Source organism: Hemitrygon akajei, chromosome 6, assembly GCF_048418815.1.
Source record: "Hemitrygon akajei chromosome 6, sHemAka1.3, whole genome shotgun sequence".
NCBI classification, from domain to species: domain Eukaryota; kingdom Metazoa; phylum Chordata; class Chondrichthyes; order Myliobatiformes; family Dasyatidae; genus Hemitrygon; species Hemitrygon akajei.
Window position 1 is genome coordinate 134046512 of NC_133129.1, and position 21177 is coordinate 134067688.

Consider the following 21177-nt stretch of genomic DNA (forward strand, 5'->3'; position numbering starts at 1 on the left):
TCAAAATAAAAGAAGGAATTACTAAAAATGCTCACAGAGTCAGTCAGCATATTCGGAGACAGAAACAGAATTATTATCACAGGTCGATGATCTTTGATCAACATGATGTTATTTATTTTTGCATTTGCTGCTTTTCCTGTTTTCTAATGTTTCGTATTTTAGTTGCAGATATCCAGTGTTCACTAGGCTTTAATTTTACTAGTTCTTCCGTGTGCATTAAACACGTCTCTGGCTTGGTGAAAAGGATCATGTTGAACTCATGCACTTTTGTACAGGGTAGAATAAATAGTTAGACTGGGTTCATGGCTGAGAATTGCATAAAGCAAGAGAAAGTTATCAAAATCTAGGCAGCATCAGCAGATTGAAAATCAGATTTAGGATGCACCTTCTAATTAATCCAATTTAAGATGCCTTATGAATCCCACAGACAGAATTTACAGCTGAAAAGCCAGTGAGTTAAGATAACCATTAAGTAATTTATCCATTTAATTTAAGCTTTTTTTGTATTAACAGTGAAACACTCCTAAATATTCACATTGGTTCTACATTTTCTGATGCTACAGTTTAGACTTCTGTTATTATTGGAACTTAGGTCAGTTTAGGATGTGGAACGCGATTGTAAAGTTGCAGGTGAACAACTATGGATTTATTATCTTTTTATTAGATTATATTTTTATGATGTTGTCTAATTACAAAATCTAGATTGGTTCTACCTGGGGATACTACACTTTTCATTCTGCTGATACTATCTAGATCTTGATAACTTTCTCATGCGTTATACAATTCTCAGCAATGAACCCAGTCTAACTATTTATTCTACCCTGTACAAAGTAGTTGTACATAAAAATGCCTCACTGTGAAACATTTTACTTCAGTTGGCATTTAATGTTAACAGTTTCTTTTCACTAAAGCTGCATGTATAGAAATTCTGCAGGTAAATAACATGGCTTTGGCATATTTAATTTTGCATGATTATTTTCTAGAAAATGGAAGCACTAAAACAGGAACTGTGTACTTCCCAAGAGCACCTGGTAATTGAACCAAATTGTTGTGAATTAATCACAAAACGACATCAACTCTTAAAGAAAGCTTAAGAGCCAGTCAGCCACCACATGTAATGAGGAGAGAGGGGCTGCAGGAAAAAGGGAGAGCACTTCCAGATCCGTTCAGTGGTAGTGAGGCCCGTGAATGCCAGAGGCAAGTGTGGAGAATTCACTATAGTGTTCAGCCAGAAGTACAAAAGAACTAATCCATCCCAACATCCTCTGGAGATCTCCACCGTCAACTAATTCAGTCTTTGGCCAATGCAATTTGCTCCATGGGATGTAAGTAAACAGCTGAAGCACTGAATATACTGTATATGGCAATAGTCTTGACGATTCTTTGGTAATTTCATCTCTGTGAGACTTTATGGGTGTAGCTGAGGAATAAGAGAATGATCACCTTGTTGGAGTTGTACTCTATGACCCCAAATTGTCAAAAGGAGGTAGAAAAACAAATAGTTGAAAAGATCGTTAAAAACAAGTTGTCATAGAGAGGATTTTATCTTTCAAGCATGGACTGTGCCTGCAGTATTATTATATGAGACAGCTATAGGCAGCTGAGATCAAGTGACTCCCACAAGTAAGTACGGGGGATGTTGAAGTGTACTCAAGAAGCAAATCAAGAGTGCAAAGGGGCACATAAGATTGCTTTGACAAAGAAAACTGAGGATTTATATGTAGAGATTTTTTTTAATATATTGAACAACTAAAAGGAGAACAAGGCCCCTCACAGACCAAAGTGGACATCTATGTGTAGAGCCACAGAGGAGGGGAAAGATCCTCAATTAATATTTCACCTATATTTTTATTTTTGACAAAGGCATGAGGACCAGAACAAGGAAGATGATACTTGTATTAAAAGTCCTCTTCCTGTGTATCATCTGAATCCCTCATTCCTTTCATCTTCATGGGTCTATCTAAAAGTAATTGCCCATTGTCTCCTAGTAACCCATTCCAGGCAGCTATCCATCTCTTATATTTTATTTCCATATACTTTGTTTTCTTCAGAATAATGGAGCCTGATAGAAATTCAGTATATAAAATAGAAATGCATAGACAGGGTAGATAGTCAAGTGTCTTTATCACAGGGTGGGGGCAGGGGTTAAAAGAGATTTGCAAGGCATTCTTTTAACAAATGTAGGAACATGCTGCTAAGGTAGGCAGATGGAACAGAAACATTTAAGAGATAGTTAGACAGGCACATGAACAGGCAGGGCATGAAAGGATATGCAGACAAATGGGATTGGGTTAAATTGGCATCATCACTGGTGAAGTCATTGTGGGTCAAAAGCCTGTTGCTGTGATATAATATTTAATGTATGCCCAAATTTAGGAACAGGCATGAAGACCACCAAGATGATTGGGAGAGCTGATTTGTAATAATAGTAAGTTGTAGGCTCAGAGAACTTGAGTATCCATATCCAGTAAGTGTCATCAGACCTAGAGCTGCTCCTTCAACAAACTTCGGAAGTAGAGGTTATTGTTTCCTTGGGATTTGTATTTGAAGATACTGAAGTCTCACTCTCAGCCTCTTTAAGGACTTCCTTTCTGTATGTTCCAAGTGTGGAAGTTGGCACAGTGGTGCAGATGTCTGAACGATTCAGCAGCTCGGGTTCAATTTTGTACTGTGATGCTGCAGGTATGGACTTGACATATTCATTCTGTGGTAGATTAATTGCTTAATATAAAGGTCTGGGTGGGTGGGAGGAGAAGCAGGGTGAACTTAATAGGCATGTGCATGAGAGTCAGTTATTAGGAAGTGAGTGGGGGAACTGAGTTGACAGGATTCCTCAGAGTGCTGACATAGATTTGATGGGCCGAAAGAACTCCATGTACAGCATGTAGTATGCTTTTCTGAAAGGATATGAATGAACTGGGAAGTGAATAAAAAGAATGTGTGTTGCTAACTCCAAATGTAATGCAGTAACGTCACCTGGAAAAGTCTCAGTGCCTTTGCCAGACCTCCAACCTCATTCTTCAAAGAGAAGACCACTGCCACTCGTCCCCGCTCCACAGACACATTGCAATTCTCCTTATTCTCCTTGCTCTCCTCAATCTTGCAGAAATTCGATTTGTTGATCTGCAATAATGACAAAAGAGTGACAGGGATGGTCCTGACAGGTTACTTAAGACAAGTGTCTACTGGTAACATGGAGTTGTCTCACTAAACTGGATATGATCGACAAATGCGTAGAATCTAGCGTATTTACAAATGTAATGAATCCAGTGAGACAGCTGCATACAAATGTAAAGTGGATATCCGAGGCAGAGGTACAGAAAGGGCGGAAAGGTCATTGCACAGGCTCTCGCTTCAATTGCATCGTCAAAAGTGGAACTAACACAATTCAGCTCAATTGCACAAGGGAGAAGAGGCTCTGGGGAAAAATATGGTGTGGCAGATTATACCAGGTCTTAAAAAAAAAGGAATGTTAATGCACAACAGGGGCTATTATGAGAGTTTTTTAAAGTTTTATTTATGTCAATGTGAGTCATGTGTTTACTGACTGTAAACTGTCAAGTTGTGTACTGTATATATTAAATATTTGTAAAAGTATAGGATACACTTTGTGTCAATGAGATGTCTTGTGCAATACTATGTTGATGCAAAGGATGTCACATTAGTCTTCTAGTGGGCAGTCTCACTCACTGATAGCCAATACTGGAAAATCACTCAATATTTCCCAGAATGTGTTTCCAATTTTGGCTAAATTGGATTACGTCCACTGGAAGAACATATTCCCATGTTTTCATCTGCTGTGGATAGTCCATACCGCTCTACTCTTTAAAGTGTACTATGGGAGGTGATGGCATGAAGAGATAAAACAGGGAACTCTCAATCTTCATGCCCATTATTGACTGTCCAGTTGTTAGTAAATTGAAGGTGAGGTGGAACTAATTATTGCACCTCTGTGTTTGTTTGTCTGTGTGTAGCAAACCTTTGTGTAATAAGATATTTGGCCAGTGAATGCATATTTACCACCATTTGTGTGTGTTCTGCACTCTGAGTGTATCTTTATTAGAAACCTTGTTTATTCATCTATGTGTCTTTAGTGGCTCAATATGAATGCCTATCCATATACAATGATATAGTATTATTTTCTCAACAAGGGGGCAAACATACGAATCTATGAACTAAGAGGGGAATAGGTTACTTGACCACTCGAGCCTGTTCTGACAGATCATGACTGATATGATTGTAAACTCAACTCTGCGTTTTCATCCATCCATGCTAACCTTCCCACCTCTCACTTATTAACAATCCATCCACTTCTGCCTCAAAATATTCAAGGAGTCTGGTTTCAATTGAAGAAGAAAATTTCAAAGACTCATGATCCTCCAAGAAAAAAAAAATCATCTCAGCTCTGTCTTAAAAAGGCAATTCCTTTTTTTTTAAACAGTGATAATTGTTCTAGATTCTTCCAGGAGAAGTTTCACATTCACCTTGCCAAGATCCCTGAGGATCTAGTATATTTCAATCATGCCCCCTCTCCTGCTGATACAAGGCAAGCCTGTTCAATGTTTCTTCATAATGTGCATGTCACAATTAGTATGTTTGCTGATGATCCTAAATTAGGAAATCTGGTTGATAGTGAAACAGATTATAATGAATTACAAAGCAGTCTTGATCAGTTAGGAAGATGGGCTGATGAACGGCAAATGGGTTTCAATTTACAGCAAACACATAAAATGCTGGAGGGACTCAGCAGGTCAGGCAGCATCTGTGGAGAGGAATAAAATGTTGACATTTTGGGCCAAAACCATTCGTCAGGTTTGGAAAGGATGCGGGAAGAAGCCAGAATAAGAAGGTAGGGAAGAGAAAGGAGTACAAGCTGGAAGTGAAGCCAGATGAGGGGGAAAGTAGGTGGGTGGGGAAGGGGGGGATGAAGTGAGAAGCTGAGAGGTGAGAGGTGGAAAAGACTGAAGAAAAATTAATCTGATAGAAAAGGAGAATGGACCATGGGAGAAAGGGATGGAGGAGGACCACCAGAGCGGGTGATAGGCAGGTGAGAAGAGAAGGGATAAGAGGGAAACCAGAATGGGGAATGGAAAGGGAGAGCGGGGGATGGGTGAGAATTTACCAGAAGTTGGAGAAATTGATATTCATGTAGTCAGGTTGAAGGCTACCCAAACAGAATATGAGATGGTGCTCCTCCATTCTGAGAGTGGCCTCATCATGGTAGCAGAGGAGGTCATGGACCAGCATGTTGAATGGGAATGAGAATTGGAATTAAAATGTTTGGCCACCAGGAGATCTTCCCTGGTGTGAACGGTGAACGACAAAGTGATCCCCTAACCTACATCCGGTCTTGCCAATGTAGAAGAGACCACACTGGGAACACTAGATACAGTACATCATCCCAATGGACTTGTCACATCTGAAAGTGTTGTTTTGGACCCTGAAAGGTGGTGAGGGAGGAGGTGAATTGACAGGGATAAATGCTAGGAGAGAGATCAGTGGGAAGGACAAATGGACAATGGAATCACAGAGAGCAAGGTCTCTGTGGAAAGTGGAGAGTGGGGGGGGGGTGAAGGGAAAGATGTGTTGGTGGTAGGATCCCGTTGAAGATGGAGAACGCTACATGATGTGCTGGACGTGGAGGCTGATGGGTGGTAGGTAAGAACAAGAAGAACTCTATCCCCGTGAGGCTGTGGAAGATGGGTTGAGAATGGATGTACAGGAAATGGAGGAGAGGAGATGAGGAGTGGGTAGCATCATCATCAGCTCATCAGCTCCTCCAGGTCACTGATTTCAACTTAGATAAGTATGAAGTGATGTATTTTGGACAATCATGCCAAGGTAGGACACGCGCACGGAATGGTAGGTCACTGGTGAATGTGGTGAAGTTTGCTGAACGTGGTCTCACAGGTAGGCAGGGTGGTGAAGACGGCTTTGGGCATGCTGGTCTTCATCAGGTTTAGGAGTAAGGACATTATGTTGCATTTGCGCAAGTCTCTCCACGTGCACTATTGTGTTCAGCTTTTGTCAACAGGAAACACACGAGCAAGATGGAGGGGCTGCAGAAACGATTTATCAGGACGCTGCCCGGATGCTGACTAGAGGGTATGAGCTATAGGGAAACCTTCACCGAACCGCTTCCTTGCATTAACACGTCCCTTCCAGAAATAAGTCATCACTGCATACACTAGTCTCGATGTGGTCACCAATGCCCTTTAAAACCACTTTTTTAATTCCCCTCGTAAACGATACCATTCAGTTCGCTTTCCCAGTTGCCTGTTATACCTGTAAATCAGGTATCCACATCTCAGTGCTCTGAAATTTCTCAACATTTTTGAGAATACAGTATGCTTTTCTTTCCTCCCCCTCCCCCCCGCCAAAATGCTCAATTTTACCTTCCCCAAAATTAAATCCCATTTGCCGATTTGGGTATCCTGACTGTGAGTCCCTTGTAGCCTCCTTGTGTTGTCTGCAAATATTTCTTTCCTCCCTCTCATTGTTGTCATCGGCAAATTTAGCAATTGTGGTCTTAATCCAAGTTATTTTATAAATTGTAAAGCGCGGAAGTCCAGCCCCAGTCCTTGTTGTATCTTGCCTATCGGATCAAACATGTCACTCGGTCTTCTGCCCATTGCAGCGTTACGTCCTGCCAGCTTTTATTTTCTGCAATAATATTTAATTTAGTACCTTGTTAAATGTCCTCCGGAAACCTAAACGTTATACATTCAAAAGGTGAAGTTCGGCAATTTGGACTTTTCCTTGCCCTCTCGGTCATGCTAACATTGTATGCCACAGATTGACAGAAACCGTGGGCTGATAGCCTGGGCGACTGTGACCTTAGCAACAGGCAGCCGTGAACACAGGAAACTCTCAGACTGAAGGGTTGTTCATTTTACTGGTAAGGAACTGTGTGAATCGTTAAGCGTGAAAGCATTTAAAATCGGGTGAAATTACAGCAAGTAATAGCAAGTTTGATTAACTGAGGAGGAAAAACTAGAAAGGAAACGTTTCTTTAAAAATAATTCACGGTGTTAATATTTAAGCAATTAAAACCCAAAGGTGTAAAACTCTGCACAGGTAATAGTTAATTTCATGGGCCTGACGTCAAGATTAACAGTAACTAACCCAATTTGCGTTCTTAAAAGTGTTTGCGCTGAGTGGACAAGACTCGAGTTTACAAAACAAAAATGTTACTATCTATCATGTACATACGGACTGCAATTTCACGCAGCACAATGCTTGTCACTGATAAAGCGGGCGGATTGTACCCACAACAGCGAATGGAGCCGGACATCTCGGAACCGCTGCTTTTTGCGGCCGCCGGCCCTCTCCTAATGCTGTGACATGGGACATAAACAAATCATTTTCTCAGCCTCTCGGTTATTTTGACCAATATAGTTGCTTAATTGTATCCACGAAAATAGGTTTTACTTCGCCTTTTTAATCCAGACAACGCTTTTTAGATGCGAGGTAGTCAAGAAATTACTTCGTAGGAGATTAATGTTCCAATTTTTCCAATCATTTATTTCTACGTGCAAAGTTCATCCTACAATCCTACTTAATTTGACGAGTTTAATGAAGGTCGGCTATGAATAGCTGGCTTTAGTTAATACGCAATAAACAAGGCTCTCTGAATGTTGGATTAAATAGTTTCGTCTCCAACCGGTACCTCTATGAAGTTACAGCGGCAAGAGACAAACACCTAAAAGTGAGTATGGGACGTCAACAGTTAATAATTAATTTCAAAAAAGTACTCCTCCGCTATGTTTGCACCGCCAATTCCCAACTCTTTTACGTCTAATTAACAAGGCGAAATACAGTCATTTAAAAATCCCAATTGGCATTTAGCGTCTAATAGTGTAGACAAATATCGCAGCCCGCACCCAAGTAACGAAACCGTGTGGTAGAATTTTGTGACCTTCAAAGTAAGCGGGGATCGATTTGCACAAATCTCTTTGCTTAATACCTTAATTCCAGTAGAATCGCCATAGCAATGGGCCAGACTCAGGGAAATGAGGTGGTTTCAGTTTTTGGTGAAGTTCTGGCGAATCTTTGTGTATTTGTATGATCACTGGATGACCGATTCTTCTTTTGGTTAGTTAAGAATTTGGTATTTGTCGGTATGTAGATTTGCATGGGAGGATTCTGAGTCTCTCCTCTCAAATCCTGCCAAAGCGCCTGCTGGCGGATTACACGGTCGTAATATTTCAAGATCACCGCGACCCGAAGAACTCCTCTAAACCCCCGAAATTCTCGCTCTTGGACAGGAGCCCGAGCTGGACTATTCAGATTTATGAGGATGATAAGGATACCAGAACCGATCGCCAAAACATTTTTGTGGGAGGAAGGAGGGAAAGCGACTGGATAATGAACTAAGCACAGGCGGTCGGGAATCCATGCTTTGAAGTTTTGTGAATCCTGAATATGTATCCTAAAAATGCAATTGGTTATTAGATTCAGATAAATTTAATAACAAAAAATTTATATCGAAAACCTTACAATTTATCACCAACTTCCTTATGTATCTCAGTTTATTCTCATCTAAGCGTGTTAAGTAAAATGACACTTAACACACAAGATTCTTGCCCTCGTCAGATATTGCTACGCTCGGAGTGACTTTAGAAATAACGCTGAACAAAAACCCATTTCACGTGTTCGTTGTCCTTCTCTCTACATTTAGCCTAATACTGTTGTGCATGCTCGCTCGTCTCTCAGGCCTTTCCACCCTTCTGTCTGGACTACCCCACTGGGGATGCATACGTTTTCTTCAACTTGGAGTCCGCGCCCGGCAACTTTTGCCCGCCTAAAGGAACAGTCAGAGTACAGAATCGACAAAGCACATTCAACCTTTATCTGGACGAACGTCCCAAAATAGTTTCAAATCCTTCCCATTTAAGTAATGAGATTGTGTTGCAGGCAACAACTGACGCATTCACCTGACGCATAGACTTCAAGCGACTAACCTCGTTATTTAGAAGCTTCTCGTCCAAGTTGGAGTTCATGGATTCAAAAGATCGTCCTCTCTTGGGTGCCTCGTTCTTGTAAGAGTACATGCTGCCGAGATCCGATGCGCTTTTCTGTCCGGCTCCAAGTCGCTCCTGTTTGGTCGCCTAGCTTTGACCTACCTAACACTACGCCCACACTACTGTCCTGTCGCACACTCTGCTTCTCCTGTTCTCCCCACTCGGCTGCCACTTTGCCTTGCTGCCTCCTTCTGCTCCGCTCTCCACTGCTGCGCTCTGCTATTTATACCTGACTGGGGAACAGCTGCCGCACCGTCCACCGCCCCAACTCCCCTTAATCTCCAAGGAAAAAGCAAACAGGGAGGATTCGCGTCATCTGTGCAACATCCGCACCCCCCACCGGGAGGATGGGCAGTGGGGAAGGAGGACATGATCAGTATCCACCCTCCACACCTCACCCTATTGAATTTACAATCTGGTACAAACTGTTGTTGGCGGATGACGTTAGAAGTATAAACAATAAGCTGGAAAGCAAACCAACGGATCCGTGTGTCACTTGTTGCGGTGAAAGGGGAAGGTAGATGGAAGTGGCGAGAGTTTGTAGAACATATATCCTGGGTCCAGGTACACCAACTATTCTGGGATCCAGGAATTCAACGCCGGAATGTCAATATGCAGAGTAAAACGTTCGACGATTATCTCAGTGCAGTAACTTGTTTTGTGTTTTAACGAGTTACTAACTACAAAAAAAATCACAGAAAGGATTCCCTTAAAAACTAATACCTTGCAGTAAGAGCAATCATGTAACTCTGCAAATTAGCTGAAATATTGTAACCATTCCCCGAAATCAGTATCGCTTGCGTCTCTCTTGAACTCTTGTTAACGACCACTCCCTATCGCCGTCTCACAGATTACCCTTCACTCCTTTTTGTGTACTTGCATCTCGTTCAGTCTCCCTTTGCCTTTTTAAATCTATTTTGCTATCTTTTAATTTCACTTTACATCTGTTTCGTTCATGTGTCCGTCTTTCCGGTTTCCCGCCACTTCATTTATTCCATATCGTTTCTGATCATCTTTCTCTCTTTTTCGGCTTCTTGATCACCATCCCCCGTCCTTCCTGAATTTGATTCTGACTGTTACTGTCGCTCAGAACCATCTGCCCACCCTGCTTCGTTTCTTTCACTATCCCTTATATTTTCCCTCGATAACTCTTGTTTCTCCATCTCTGAACTATTTCCGTCGTATGCCTTTTTCATGATACAGTACTGTGCAAACGTCTCTGACACCATATACATCTGGGGTGCTTAAGACCTTTGCTCAGTCCTGTATATTGGTTAAATAGGAAACAGAAATGAGAGTACTAGCTCAGTCATATTAAGTGTAATTTGGTAACTGGAAAGAGATGATATATAGTACTGAGCAAAAGTCTTGGGCACCCTAGCTATATCTATGTACCTAAGGCTTTTTGCACTTACACTGTTGCACTTGATACATCTGTTTCCCTGCCCTTTGTATCTTTTCGCTTCAATTTCTCCCGAGTCTATTTCCACCTGTCTATTGAACCGGTTCCGTCACCATCATTCTTTGGTTTGTTGCGTCGTTTGCCATGCGCTGTGCTTTATATTGTTATTTAAAACGCTGGCGCAAAGATTACATCAAAGGTTTTCCAATGCCTAATATTCCAATCGTTCTATTCACCGCTACGATACAACACCTGCAAGGGCAACTTCGCTGTCGTTCAATGTGTGGTTCCTTTTTCACATTCGGAATGACTTATATTAAATCTAAGAGGCCAGGCTCAGGGAAAGTGGTTCGGTTGTCCAAAAGGCTTGTCATAGTCATCGTTGCTCAAACTTAGTAAACAGACTTTAATTTGTATCCCTACAAGGAAACTAGGGGCGCTCGTGTAAATCACTGCGACGTGAAATGCAAATATCTCATTGTCACCATCACATTTGTAACCAAAATGTAAATGTCGGGACAAAAAGGATCACCAACAAACTGAGGGAAATGCCGAACCAATTTCAAACGCCTGATACACAACGTGGAAAAATGAAAATAGTTAGTTATAGAAAGATTCCAACTGTTGTAAATTGAATGGGAAGAATGGAAATATTTCAAATGAGAATCCGAACTTTGGAAGCTAACAAGTTGAGCTGCTGTCTCATCGCTTCAGCGACAAGGGTTCGATCCTGCACTATCTGAGTAAACTGAGTAACCGGGAAGGGTCTCGGCTCGAAACGTCGGCAGTGCTTCTCCCTATAGATGCTGCCTGGGCTGCTGCGTTCCACCAGCATTTTGTGTATGTTGCTTAAACTGTTCACGTTCTCGTCTTTACTGCGTGCTTTTCCCCTGAGTGCTCCGGTTCTTTCCCACGCCTCCAAAATGTACCGGTAGATGAAGTGACTACTGTAACTTGTCCTCAATGTAGGCAGGTAGCGGGAGCTGACGGGCAGTTTACAAAGAGCGGGGCTCTCATGCTCGAGAGGTAGCAGAGACGTCGGGCCGAATGGCCTCCACAATAACATGCCACCACTGATTATATTGATAAGTTGATCTCGAGTAGGCTAGGTGTCACTTTATTTAACAAAAGTTGAATTTTATTGTCTACACACTCGCCCTGTTATTGCCACTGAAATGAAAGCACGCTATTTACGCTCTTGCTATGTCAATGCTTGTTACTGAGATGGAATAATTTCCTCAGATCACCAGGTTTTTCACGCTGAAAGGAAAACGTGCAACTTCCTCATGCACCGGAAAGATCCTGAATGCAATAGAAGGGCCAGTTCACAACACGTTAAATTCATGTTACAAAAGGAGAGGCGTTCTAGCGCTATAAAAGAAATTATGGTGGCCGATAGTATTATTGAGATATCCCAGATTATTTTCGAAAGAAAAGATCCCATTCTTTATTGTTGCCCAGAAAGACTTAGAGGTCAGTCTCGCTGCTTCCTTTCCTGTGCACTTATTTCATACAGGAGATGCAGAGATCCGTGTTTGATGTCTCCTCCTTCAGCAGTCACACTCAAGCGGCCACAAATTAAGGAGTGTAACAGAAGTGATGGAAGATCTTCTATGTTATGTTTTCATCGAGGATAGGACTCTAAAAGTACTGTCCGTAACATCTGACAAAGTTGCAGCCAGAAACCAGCTTTCTTATTGGCAACAACTTCTTCTGAACACAAAAATCATTATAGGTTCCCTCCGCAATTCCCCAGCCGTTGTACGTTCATGGGGGAAAAAAAAACAAAAGAGTGCAGGTGCCAGAAATCTGAAATAAAAATAGAAATACTGGGAACAGCACATTCACAGTTTGTGAAGTGAGAGATGTGTGGGGTTAAAAGAAACACCCAGAGCTTTAATCAGTGGGGATCCAGAACTCAAGAGTTAGGGGAGAGTCATGTTCAATGCGGGAGTGTCAAAGTTAGAGGCACAAAAGAATCATGGAAGAGGTTAGATTGCACTCTATCTGGGCCATCAGATTTGTCAGATTCAAGAACAGTTACTACCCCTCAACCATCAGGCTCTTGAACAAAGGACGATCATTATACTCATGTACTGAGATGTTCCCACCACCAATTATCTCGATTTAAGGACTCCTCATCTTATTACATGTTCTCGTTATTTATTGCTATGTGTTTATAGCTGCATTTCAACAGTTTGTTTTCTTCTATGCTCCTGCTCTTTCATTGATCCTGTTTACAGACCCTATAGATTCTATAGATTTGCTGAATATGCCCACAGGAAAAAGAATCTCAGCGTTGTAAGTGATGGCATGAGTGTACTCTAATAATAATTTTTTACTTTGAACTTTGAAGTCCTAGAGAGCCTGAAGAAAGCCCACAGTGAGAAGGAGAAAACATGCTTTGTATGAGGTTGCCAATGCTGGAATATATAGCCCAGTCTAGTCAAGCAGCTTCCCTTTAAGTTATTGTGAAACAGACCATAAATACATTGTGAAGGTGCACTCATGTAATTTTAATGGGCTTCATATGTGCAAATTAATTTTGTGGAAGTGTCATCAAAATCTGCATTGAATATAACTTTGGCACCATAGAATTTGCATGGAACTCAATGTTCTTGGAACTAACTTGAGATCACTGCACAGTGAGTACCACATCACTTCTTGATATTTGATTCTGATTAAAGTGTGTTGCATTATATACATTAATTTTGTGCTCTGTCAAAACATTTCTAATGCTCATATCTTTTAATCACATATTTGCCATCCTAGTCTCACAGGACCATAAGGTAAGATAGGAAGTGGTTTGGAATTTAGCTCAATCCTTGAGTTTTTCCAGCACCTCTGTGTCAGCTACAGCAGGGCTAAACGTTTCTGGTGTCATCCTCGTAACGAAACCTATAGTTTTTAGCCAAAGTTTATTTTCTTTGCCAAGCCATCCACACTCACCTCTAACCAACATGGTAAAAACACATTCTACCTATTGCTGATAGATGCTTTGACCCCCTGAGGCTGTCCAGGCACCAATAGTGAGGTCCTGAAGTATAAAGTTTGCATATCAAGGGAAGTAGGGCAGGAGGACAGGGCAGAAGATTCAGAACAAGTCCCACCCACATACAACAGCTGAACAAAATGTCAGCTGACTGGGCCATATTCCCAGCTTAGCCAGCTTTCAAGGCTGTGAAAGGCTATGTTTCTGAATAAAACTGGCATAAGTGAAGTAGCTAGAACACTTATAAACAATTAGAAATAGGTTAAGTTCAATTAATTCAAAAAGCTGTAGATAATGTAATACTTACTCCTCTCCTTTGCCTCTGTTCTCCACAGTTGAGGTGAGAGATTTCCCAGTGTAAGTGCTGGGCAGTTGTAGGATGTTCACACTTCACAGATGCTTTCCATAAGCAGTGAAGAACAGTCGGCAAAACTCCAGCAAAGAGTGGGCAGCATATTTTGGATTTCTGCAACTGCATAGGAATCCCAAACTTCATTACATCATATGGAAAAATTCTGGGTGTTCCATGCAGAACTGCTGGCATTTTCCAGCAAGGTCCAACCCAATAGTTTAGCATTTATAACCAATAAAATTGGGTACAGTAAGGCAACAATGTTCCATAGCACAAGGGAGCCAGACTGCCTGTTAAATACTGATTAAATATTAAATAGAAGTATAAAGACAAAGCTGAAGCAAATCCTAACCTCCTTTGATTGGCACAAAGCTCTTTCTTATCCATTTGCTGAATGGCCTTCAACCCCATTAGTAAAATTGCTTGCTGACTACAGCAGCAAATGTATTGCAGGTTGTCTAGCCTGCCACAGTGTGAAATCCTTTTTAATAGTTACACATAGACTACGGTCATTTGAAAATAGAAAGAAGAACACTCAGAATATTTGGAGATAAGACAATGAGTACTCTAATAAAAGATATCCAATACAAAGTGATGAGAGGACATTTTCGTGCAGTTATTGGAGTTGTACAGTGAGCAGCGAGAAAGCATTCATCCTTTGCATGTGTGTAAAGGAAATGTAATCCTCTGGCTGCCAACAGAAGTATCTTTGGCTGTTAGGAAATTAAATAACTGAGAAGTTGGGTCATCCACTTCAAAGTTTGAAATGTTAACAAAGCAAGTTCACTAGCTGCTTGTGCAGATATGGCACAATTGGAGTTTGACCCTTTCCTCCTTCTAGAAAATTTCCCCATTTATTTCAAGAACCAAAGCATTATAAAGCCCAGTAAATGTGGCAGGAACTGGCCAGCTTGAATGATTTGACTCATGCCACAAATATTGTCATTTTCTCAATGCTGTTAAGCTAACTTTATGAAAAAAATGTTGCTTTTCTAAAGAGTACTTTATGCCTTATTCCCTAACTCTCAATATACTAGCAAAGATAAATAAAAGCTGTGTCTCCATAAACAGAATCCTTATCCTTAAAGGCATGGAAAATCATAAATGGAATTTTGTGATTAATCCAATGCACAGTATCCAGCTTATTGGCCAGATTGCAAAAGCATTCTCCTTGATTTGTCAGATCATTTTAGGTGTTTCCTTTGGCATTCCCTTGGGATAGAGGATGATTGGCTTCTACTGGGAAGTGGAAGGTGCCTGTGTGTGATTTCTTTTAACCTGGGGTATCCCCTGAACAGTAAACTTAACATAGCCTTGACAGAACAAGTTCCTGGTCTAATGCCAAGGAGATCTAAGACAATAAGAATCCATAGTCTGACTAAGACTACAGGGACAGAATTCTGTACACATTTCCTCTTCTCCTCGCCCCTCATCCTGATCTCCTCCTCCTGCAAAGTTTCAGCAAGGCAAAAGTTAAAATGGTGTGCAGACAGAAAAAACTGCAAACATTGCGCAGTCTCAAACTGAACAAAACTTTTGAGAGTTGGACTTCCCTTACTATTAGACAACTATTTTACTAATTCTCAAGTATTATTGGCCTTTATTAACAGCTGAAATATGATTGGTACTTGAATATGCAAATGAAGGAATTCAGAAGTGCACGAAGTTTCTATTGGATTAGTATTTGCATACAACTAGTCAATTTTTGTACCTAGAAAATTAAGCATTCTGTTAGAATGTGGTTTAAGCAATTACTGAGATTCTCTGTTGGTCAGAGTTAACCATGGATGGTGCATCCAAGCTGTCTAATGATACACAAGCCAGTACGCAGGCCAGGGCAATACAATATGGAGAGCAAGTCAATGTAGCAAGCTCCTCCTCTCTGCACAGCTGATAAATCTAAAGGAACTGCATAGACCAAAACAGTTTGGCACCAGCAACATCACAGAAGTTGAACTCAAGATAGGATCTCGTTGGGGACTAAGCCTTCCCCATAAGTGGAGGTTTGAGATCAGAATTTTCCTTCTCATTGATGAGCTGCCTACCACGGCTGACAAGCCCCATCTGCCCAAAGCAATTGGCTCTGCCAGGCTTAGTAGCTAAGCTGCACGTGAAGGCCAGGAGATGGACTATTTGAGATGCATATCATTGGGAGCATTTAATAGGTAGTGGAAGCTTATCCCCACGAATTCCCCCAAATATGACAACCTTAAAGAACCTTTAAGCTATAAAATAGTGAGATTATTTTACAGTGAATGGATAAATGAATACGACAACACAGAGTATAACTTTTAATATTTCCATGTTACTATTTTCACATTATGAAAAAAACAAGGTTTCACAATATAAATTCTCAATATTAAACCAGCCTTTAAAACCCTATTTTTTATATCTAACATTTGGTTTTCAAGGTTATTATCTCTGATGTTCCCTTATCATTGATACAAGTTCTCCAACAATAAAATGACAGTGTCCTTTAATCAATATTTCTCTAACTCAAACAGAGCAACTAAACTTATACATTAAAAAAGAAATGAATTTTAGATAGATCTTTTATGGAGAGAATGTCTCATTTATACCCATTATGCTCTTGTAAGTGTTTTGTACTACACTATCAACCATTGAACAATATGAGTAAGACTAAAGTGAAGAGGGAATGTTTTCCTCCCTAGGTAAGAAAGAGCTTTTGAATTAATAGTGGTCTTTATGCTTCCATATTGAGTTTTCTATTAATACCTATCCATTTACAGTGGAATGTTTTTTGGAGGTTGTGCAGATCTATTTTCCTATGCTAATCTGATGTCAGTGTACCTTTAGCCAAGTATTGAAGATCCAAGGGGTGCACTGATTGGTTTGGAATTCCAGTGCTGCCATAGCTTATACTGAGGTCAAACTGTGACTCTCTTCTCCTTATCCTTGTATTTAAACTTTGCTCAATAGCTTATATGCACAAAATCTATTTTTGATTTTCATTGCTTTTCTCATGTGTGTATAAATATTCCGAAACTTTATGTTGTGGGAAGGAAAAGCGACATCTCTCAATACCTATCCTATTTACTGGAACATGCACTCCACCCATCACCTAAAGAAATGCCAGAGAACAACAATGAGAAAAGTACTGATGAAAATTCCTTCCCCTTTTCCTTACTTCAGAGATTGTTTTCCTCATAATTAGTCATGAGTTGACCTTCTGCACTGAGACAATGTTCCATTACTCATCATCTTACCTCACCCTCACTTCTTACTCATTGTCCATTACTTATGTGTTCAGAATTAGGAACAGCTGTTTCCATCTATAAGGCTATAGTCACTGGTCACAATCTTCACGTTCTCCTTCATGATCCCCTCGACCTTTTTTAAATTTGATACCATTTATCAACTTTGGAGTGGAAAAGCCCTTTTTAACAATAATATCAAAGTATTGTTGATACATATTAAACCAATTCTTTCTCATCTATGTCCATTGATCACACCATTGAGACAATAAAGCATTAACATATTAGATAACGTATCCTAGGCCCAGTACATAGATGCAATCAAAAGAAAAATGCACCCACATCTTTATTTTCTGAGGAGGTTAAGGAGGTTTAGTTTGCACAGAACACTCTTAACAAACTTCGGCAGATGTACTGTTGAAAGTGTCCAGACTGGTTTCATCTTGGTCTGGAACAGCAATTCAATTTCAAAAGCTGCAGAGAACAGTGGGCTTTGCCCGTCATGGGCACATCCCATCCATTGTTAGTATCTATAGCAGGTGTAGCTTCATCCAGGATCCCCACCATCTTTTTGCAGCTACCACTGGGCAGGATGTACAAGAAGTTTCAAGCTCCACACCACCAGGTTCAAGAAAAGCTACCTCCCTTCAACCATTCGATTCATGAACCCACTGGCAAAACCCTAATCACTACAGTTTAGCAAGAATATGACCACTTTGACCACTCTGCACTAAAATCAACTTTATAAAACCATAGGAGCAAAACTAAGCCATCTGGCCCATTGAGTCTGCTCTGCCATTCAAACATGGCTGATTCTTTATTTCCCCTCCTCAGCCCCACTCCCTGGCTTTTTCCCCATAACCTTTGATGCCATGTCCAATCAAGAACCTATCAATCTCTGCCTTAAATACATCCAACGACCTGGCCTCCACAGCTGCCAATGGTAACAAATTCTGAAAACTCATCACCCTCTGGCTAAAGAAATTTCTCTGCATCTCTGTTTTAAATGGACACCCCTCTCTCCTGAGGATGTGCCCTCTTGTGCTAGACTCTGCCACCATGGGAAACATCCTTTCCACATCTACTCTGTCTAGGCCTTTCAACATTCAAAAGGTTTCAATGAGATCCCCCCCCCCGCCCATCCTTCTAAATTCCAGTGAGTACAGACCCAGAGCCATCAAACATTCCTCGTACGATAACACTTTCATTCTCGGAATCATCCTTGTGAACTTTGATTTTCATTCTGTTTTAATTTGTTCTTATTATGTTCTTTCTTGTAAAAATTGTATATACTTTATGTTTAATTTATGTTTTCTTGTGAAATCTGCTTTGTGCCTGTGATGTAGCTACAAGTAAGTTTTTTATTGCATTTTCACACTGTACTTGTGCATACGGCAATACACTTGAATATAATTTGTTTCTTCAAACATCTTGTATTATATTTAATTTACACTACATTAGGGCTATAGTATGATTAACCTTTTCTGATAGCTCAGTGGCTCTGTTCTCCAACCTCACTCATTAATCTCTATCCCTATTTATTATCCATGAAGGTGAGGTCAGGAGCTGCACCCACCTGCAGTATGTCCATATTTGACTAATTTATCATTTATTCCTAATTCTATTCCAAATTCGAATTTTGGTACAAAGTATATTATTACCCTGGAAGATATTATAGGAATTAGAAACTCAAGGCAGATTGCTGGATGCACCCAAATCTCAAATTCTACTGTAGGTGCACTTCATTAAGATGTATCCGTTATTATGTTAGAGCACACCACATCCTCAGTTTGTTCCTTGGAGAAGGTAGAAAGGCTTTAGAAAACAAGGAGTTGAGTAATTAGACACCTGGTCAAGGTCAGTTTCTTGGCCATGGTGATCCCTAACGTGTTGATAACGGAGTGTCTGCCAATGGTAATGCCGCTGAACGTCAAGGGAAAATTTTTGGACTACTCTTGCTGGAGATGGTCAATGCTTTGCACTCTATGCAAGTATGTAATTTTCTATCCTATCTGCTTGGTCAGAATCTTGTCAAGGTCAGGATAGGAGACTTTCAACAATAACACTGTAACCAGACCTTGCACCTTCAGGTACTTTAGCTTACTGCATTAAATAAATTGCTGTAAAACAATAAGAAGGTAAACCCTCTCTCAGACAGGATTAAGTGAGGCTAATTCCGAACCTGGCCATTCCTAATTCATTCTAATGATTGCTGATGCAAATTCACTCATAGCTGTTATTCTATTTTAGGGAAGTGCAACTCTCAAGACACCACACCAATTCACTGAACGTGGTCTCAGAATTTATTCCAGGGGCAAGACGCCAATCTCTGTGTCACATTTCAGAAGTTTCTGTGAGATGTGAATTGCTTCAGTTTGTCCCCTGTGTGATGAAAAATAACTATGTCATCTCTTTTTAGAACAATTACAATGTTAGCTTACAAAGATATTTATGTGCCCATGTGTCAGAGAATGTCAAACACCAACATCTGTGCACTGGGGATGTCACTTTGGATGGTGATGAAACGTCTGCAAAATAATTGTCAAGCTCAGCAAACACCACAATGTCAAACACCTCAACCCAAGCTACTAATATTCACCACCATCCTAAACATCAATCTGTCTCAAATAATGAATTGAAAATGCATCAAATAAAACCAGTGAAAATGTGCTCCATTTGTTCTTGTTTTTTTGTTCTTTCTCTTCCTCCTCATGTTATCTTTCTTTGTCTCCATTTCATTCTATACCTTAGCCATTTCTTCTTGCCATCTGTAGTGTCAAAGAGGCCAGTCTTTAGACAACTCAATTCAGTGACATCAAAAGCAATGGACAGCACTGACCAAACAATTCCCAGCCGTAATACTAAAGACTTGTTCTCCAGAACTGGCTGCAAATCTAGCCAAGCCATCTGCCCACCAACCTCCATTATTTAGTTCTATGCTCCTCCTTCCTTTCATATCAGATTTCATCATCTACCGCTCTTTGTTGCCTCTACCTATCACCTCCCAGTCTCTGTCACTACTTCAACTCTTCTGTCCTTCATTGCCCTGTCACTCTTCCTCACCTGGTTCTACCTAGCTCTTGGTCCAGCCCTTCCACTGACCTCATCTCCCCTCAATCTTCCAGTCCAGATGAAGGATCTCAACCCAAAACCATTTCTCTTCACAAAGCTGCCTGACCCACTTAGTTTCTGTAGCAGTTTCCTTTCTGCCCTGATTCTTAATGTATAGTATATGTGCTGTGAGCCTAATCTCATCATAATCCCTTTGCACTGATGGAATACTTTTCTAAAGTTTTTAGCTTTGTTCCACTATCTTTGAAATATGAGAGGTCAAAATGCAAACAGAATTTATATAAAATGATATATATGAAGATGAGAGTGAGAATAGAAAATATTGTTCTAATCTTATACCAGTTGTACATTTGGATTCTCTATTCTATTTTATAGCTTTCTGCTTCAGACTTTCTCTTGGGTTCAAAGGTTCATTTAATGTCAGAGAATTGTATACTATATACATCCTGAAATGCTTTTCCTTCACAACCATCCACAAAAACAAAGGAGTGCCCCAAAGAATGAAGGACAGTTAAATGTTGGAACCCCAAAGTCCCCCCCACTTCCCCCTCCCACGCGTAAGCAGCAGCAAGCAACAATCCCCCCTCCACCACCAGCATAAAAAAAACATCGGCACCCGCCACCGAGCACTCAAGTGTGAGCAAAGCAACAACAAAGACACAGAGTTGCAGGAACCAAAAACTTTGCGTTTCATCTGGTTTCAATAAATTACTTACATTAGCAATCTTTGGGTTAGACAGATATCCCCAAGCCGTACAATTAAATTTGTAATATTATAGCGCTGCGCTTGTTAAGCTGTTTCTGAAATTCCATTCCATTGACAGCAATGCAATTACATTCAGGAGGAATTCCAATCTGATATATTTCTAGCTATGTATTGGATAATCCAGTCTTTGACAACAAAATCTTCAGTTGTAGGAACTAGACTTTGCTGTCTTTACGTATCCTCATTTGTGCTTTTCCACTCTTCTAAAAGGTGCTACTGAGATAAACTCTAGATTGGTGCAATCAATGAAAAATGAAAAAAAGTCAATTTTATTGTGTAGAGTAAACCATTTTACTAACTCTTATGCAGGGTAATCCACACTCAGTGACCATTTTATTAGATCTGTTAATCTAAT

At 40.5% G+C, this 21177-nt stretch overlaps 1 protein-coding gene and 1 long non-coding RNA gene across 4 annotated transcripts in view; one reads left to right on the top strand and one right to left on the bottom strand.

The window, feature by feature from the left end:
• The window catches only part of LOC140729493 (tryptophan 5-hydroxylase 1), a 32950-nt gene extending 18907 nt beyond the window's left edge, over window positions 1–14043 (bottom strand). Inside the window, exons 1-2 of one of the 2 annotated variants that reach the window (XM_073049282.1) lie at window positions 13725–14043; window positions 2977–3123 (exon numbers count right to left, since the gene is read on the bottom strand). In XM_073049282.1, the coding sequence (XP_072905383.1) occupies window positions 2977–3123; window positions 13725–13994 (417 nt within the window). In that variant the 5' untranslated portion in view covers window positions 13995–14043. Of the gene's footprint in view, window positions 1–2976; window positions 3124–8963; window positions 9244–13724 lie in introns of those variants that run through there. The other variant, XM_073049283.1, reaches the window with a different exon arrangement.
• LOC140729494 (uncharacterized) overlaps window positions 6783–21177 on the top strand; it is a 31653-nt gene continuing 17258 nt past the window's right edge. The window contains exon 1 of one of the 2 annotated variants that reach the window (XR_012099340.1): window positions 6783–6898. This is a non-coding gene — a long non-coding RNA (uncharacterized lncRNA). Of the gene's footprint in view, window positions 6899–7249; window positions 7709–21177 lie in introns of those variants that run through there. The other variant, XR_012099339.1, reaches the window with a different exon arrangement.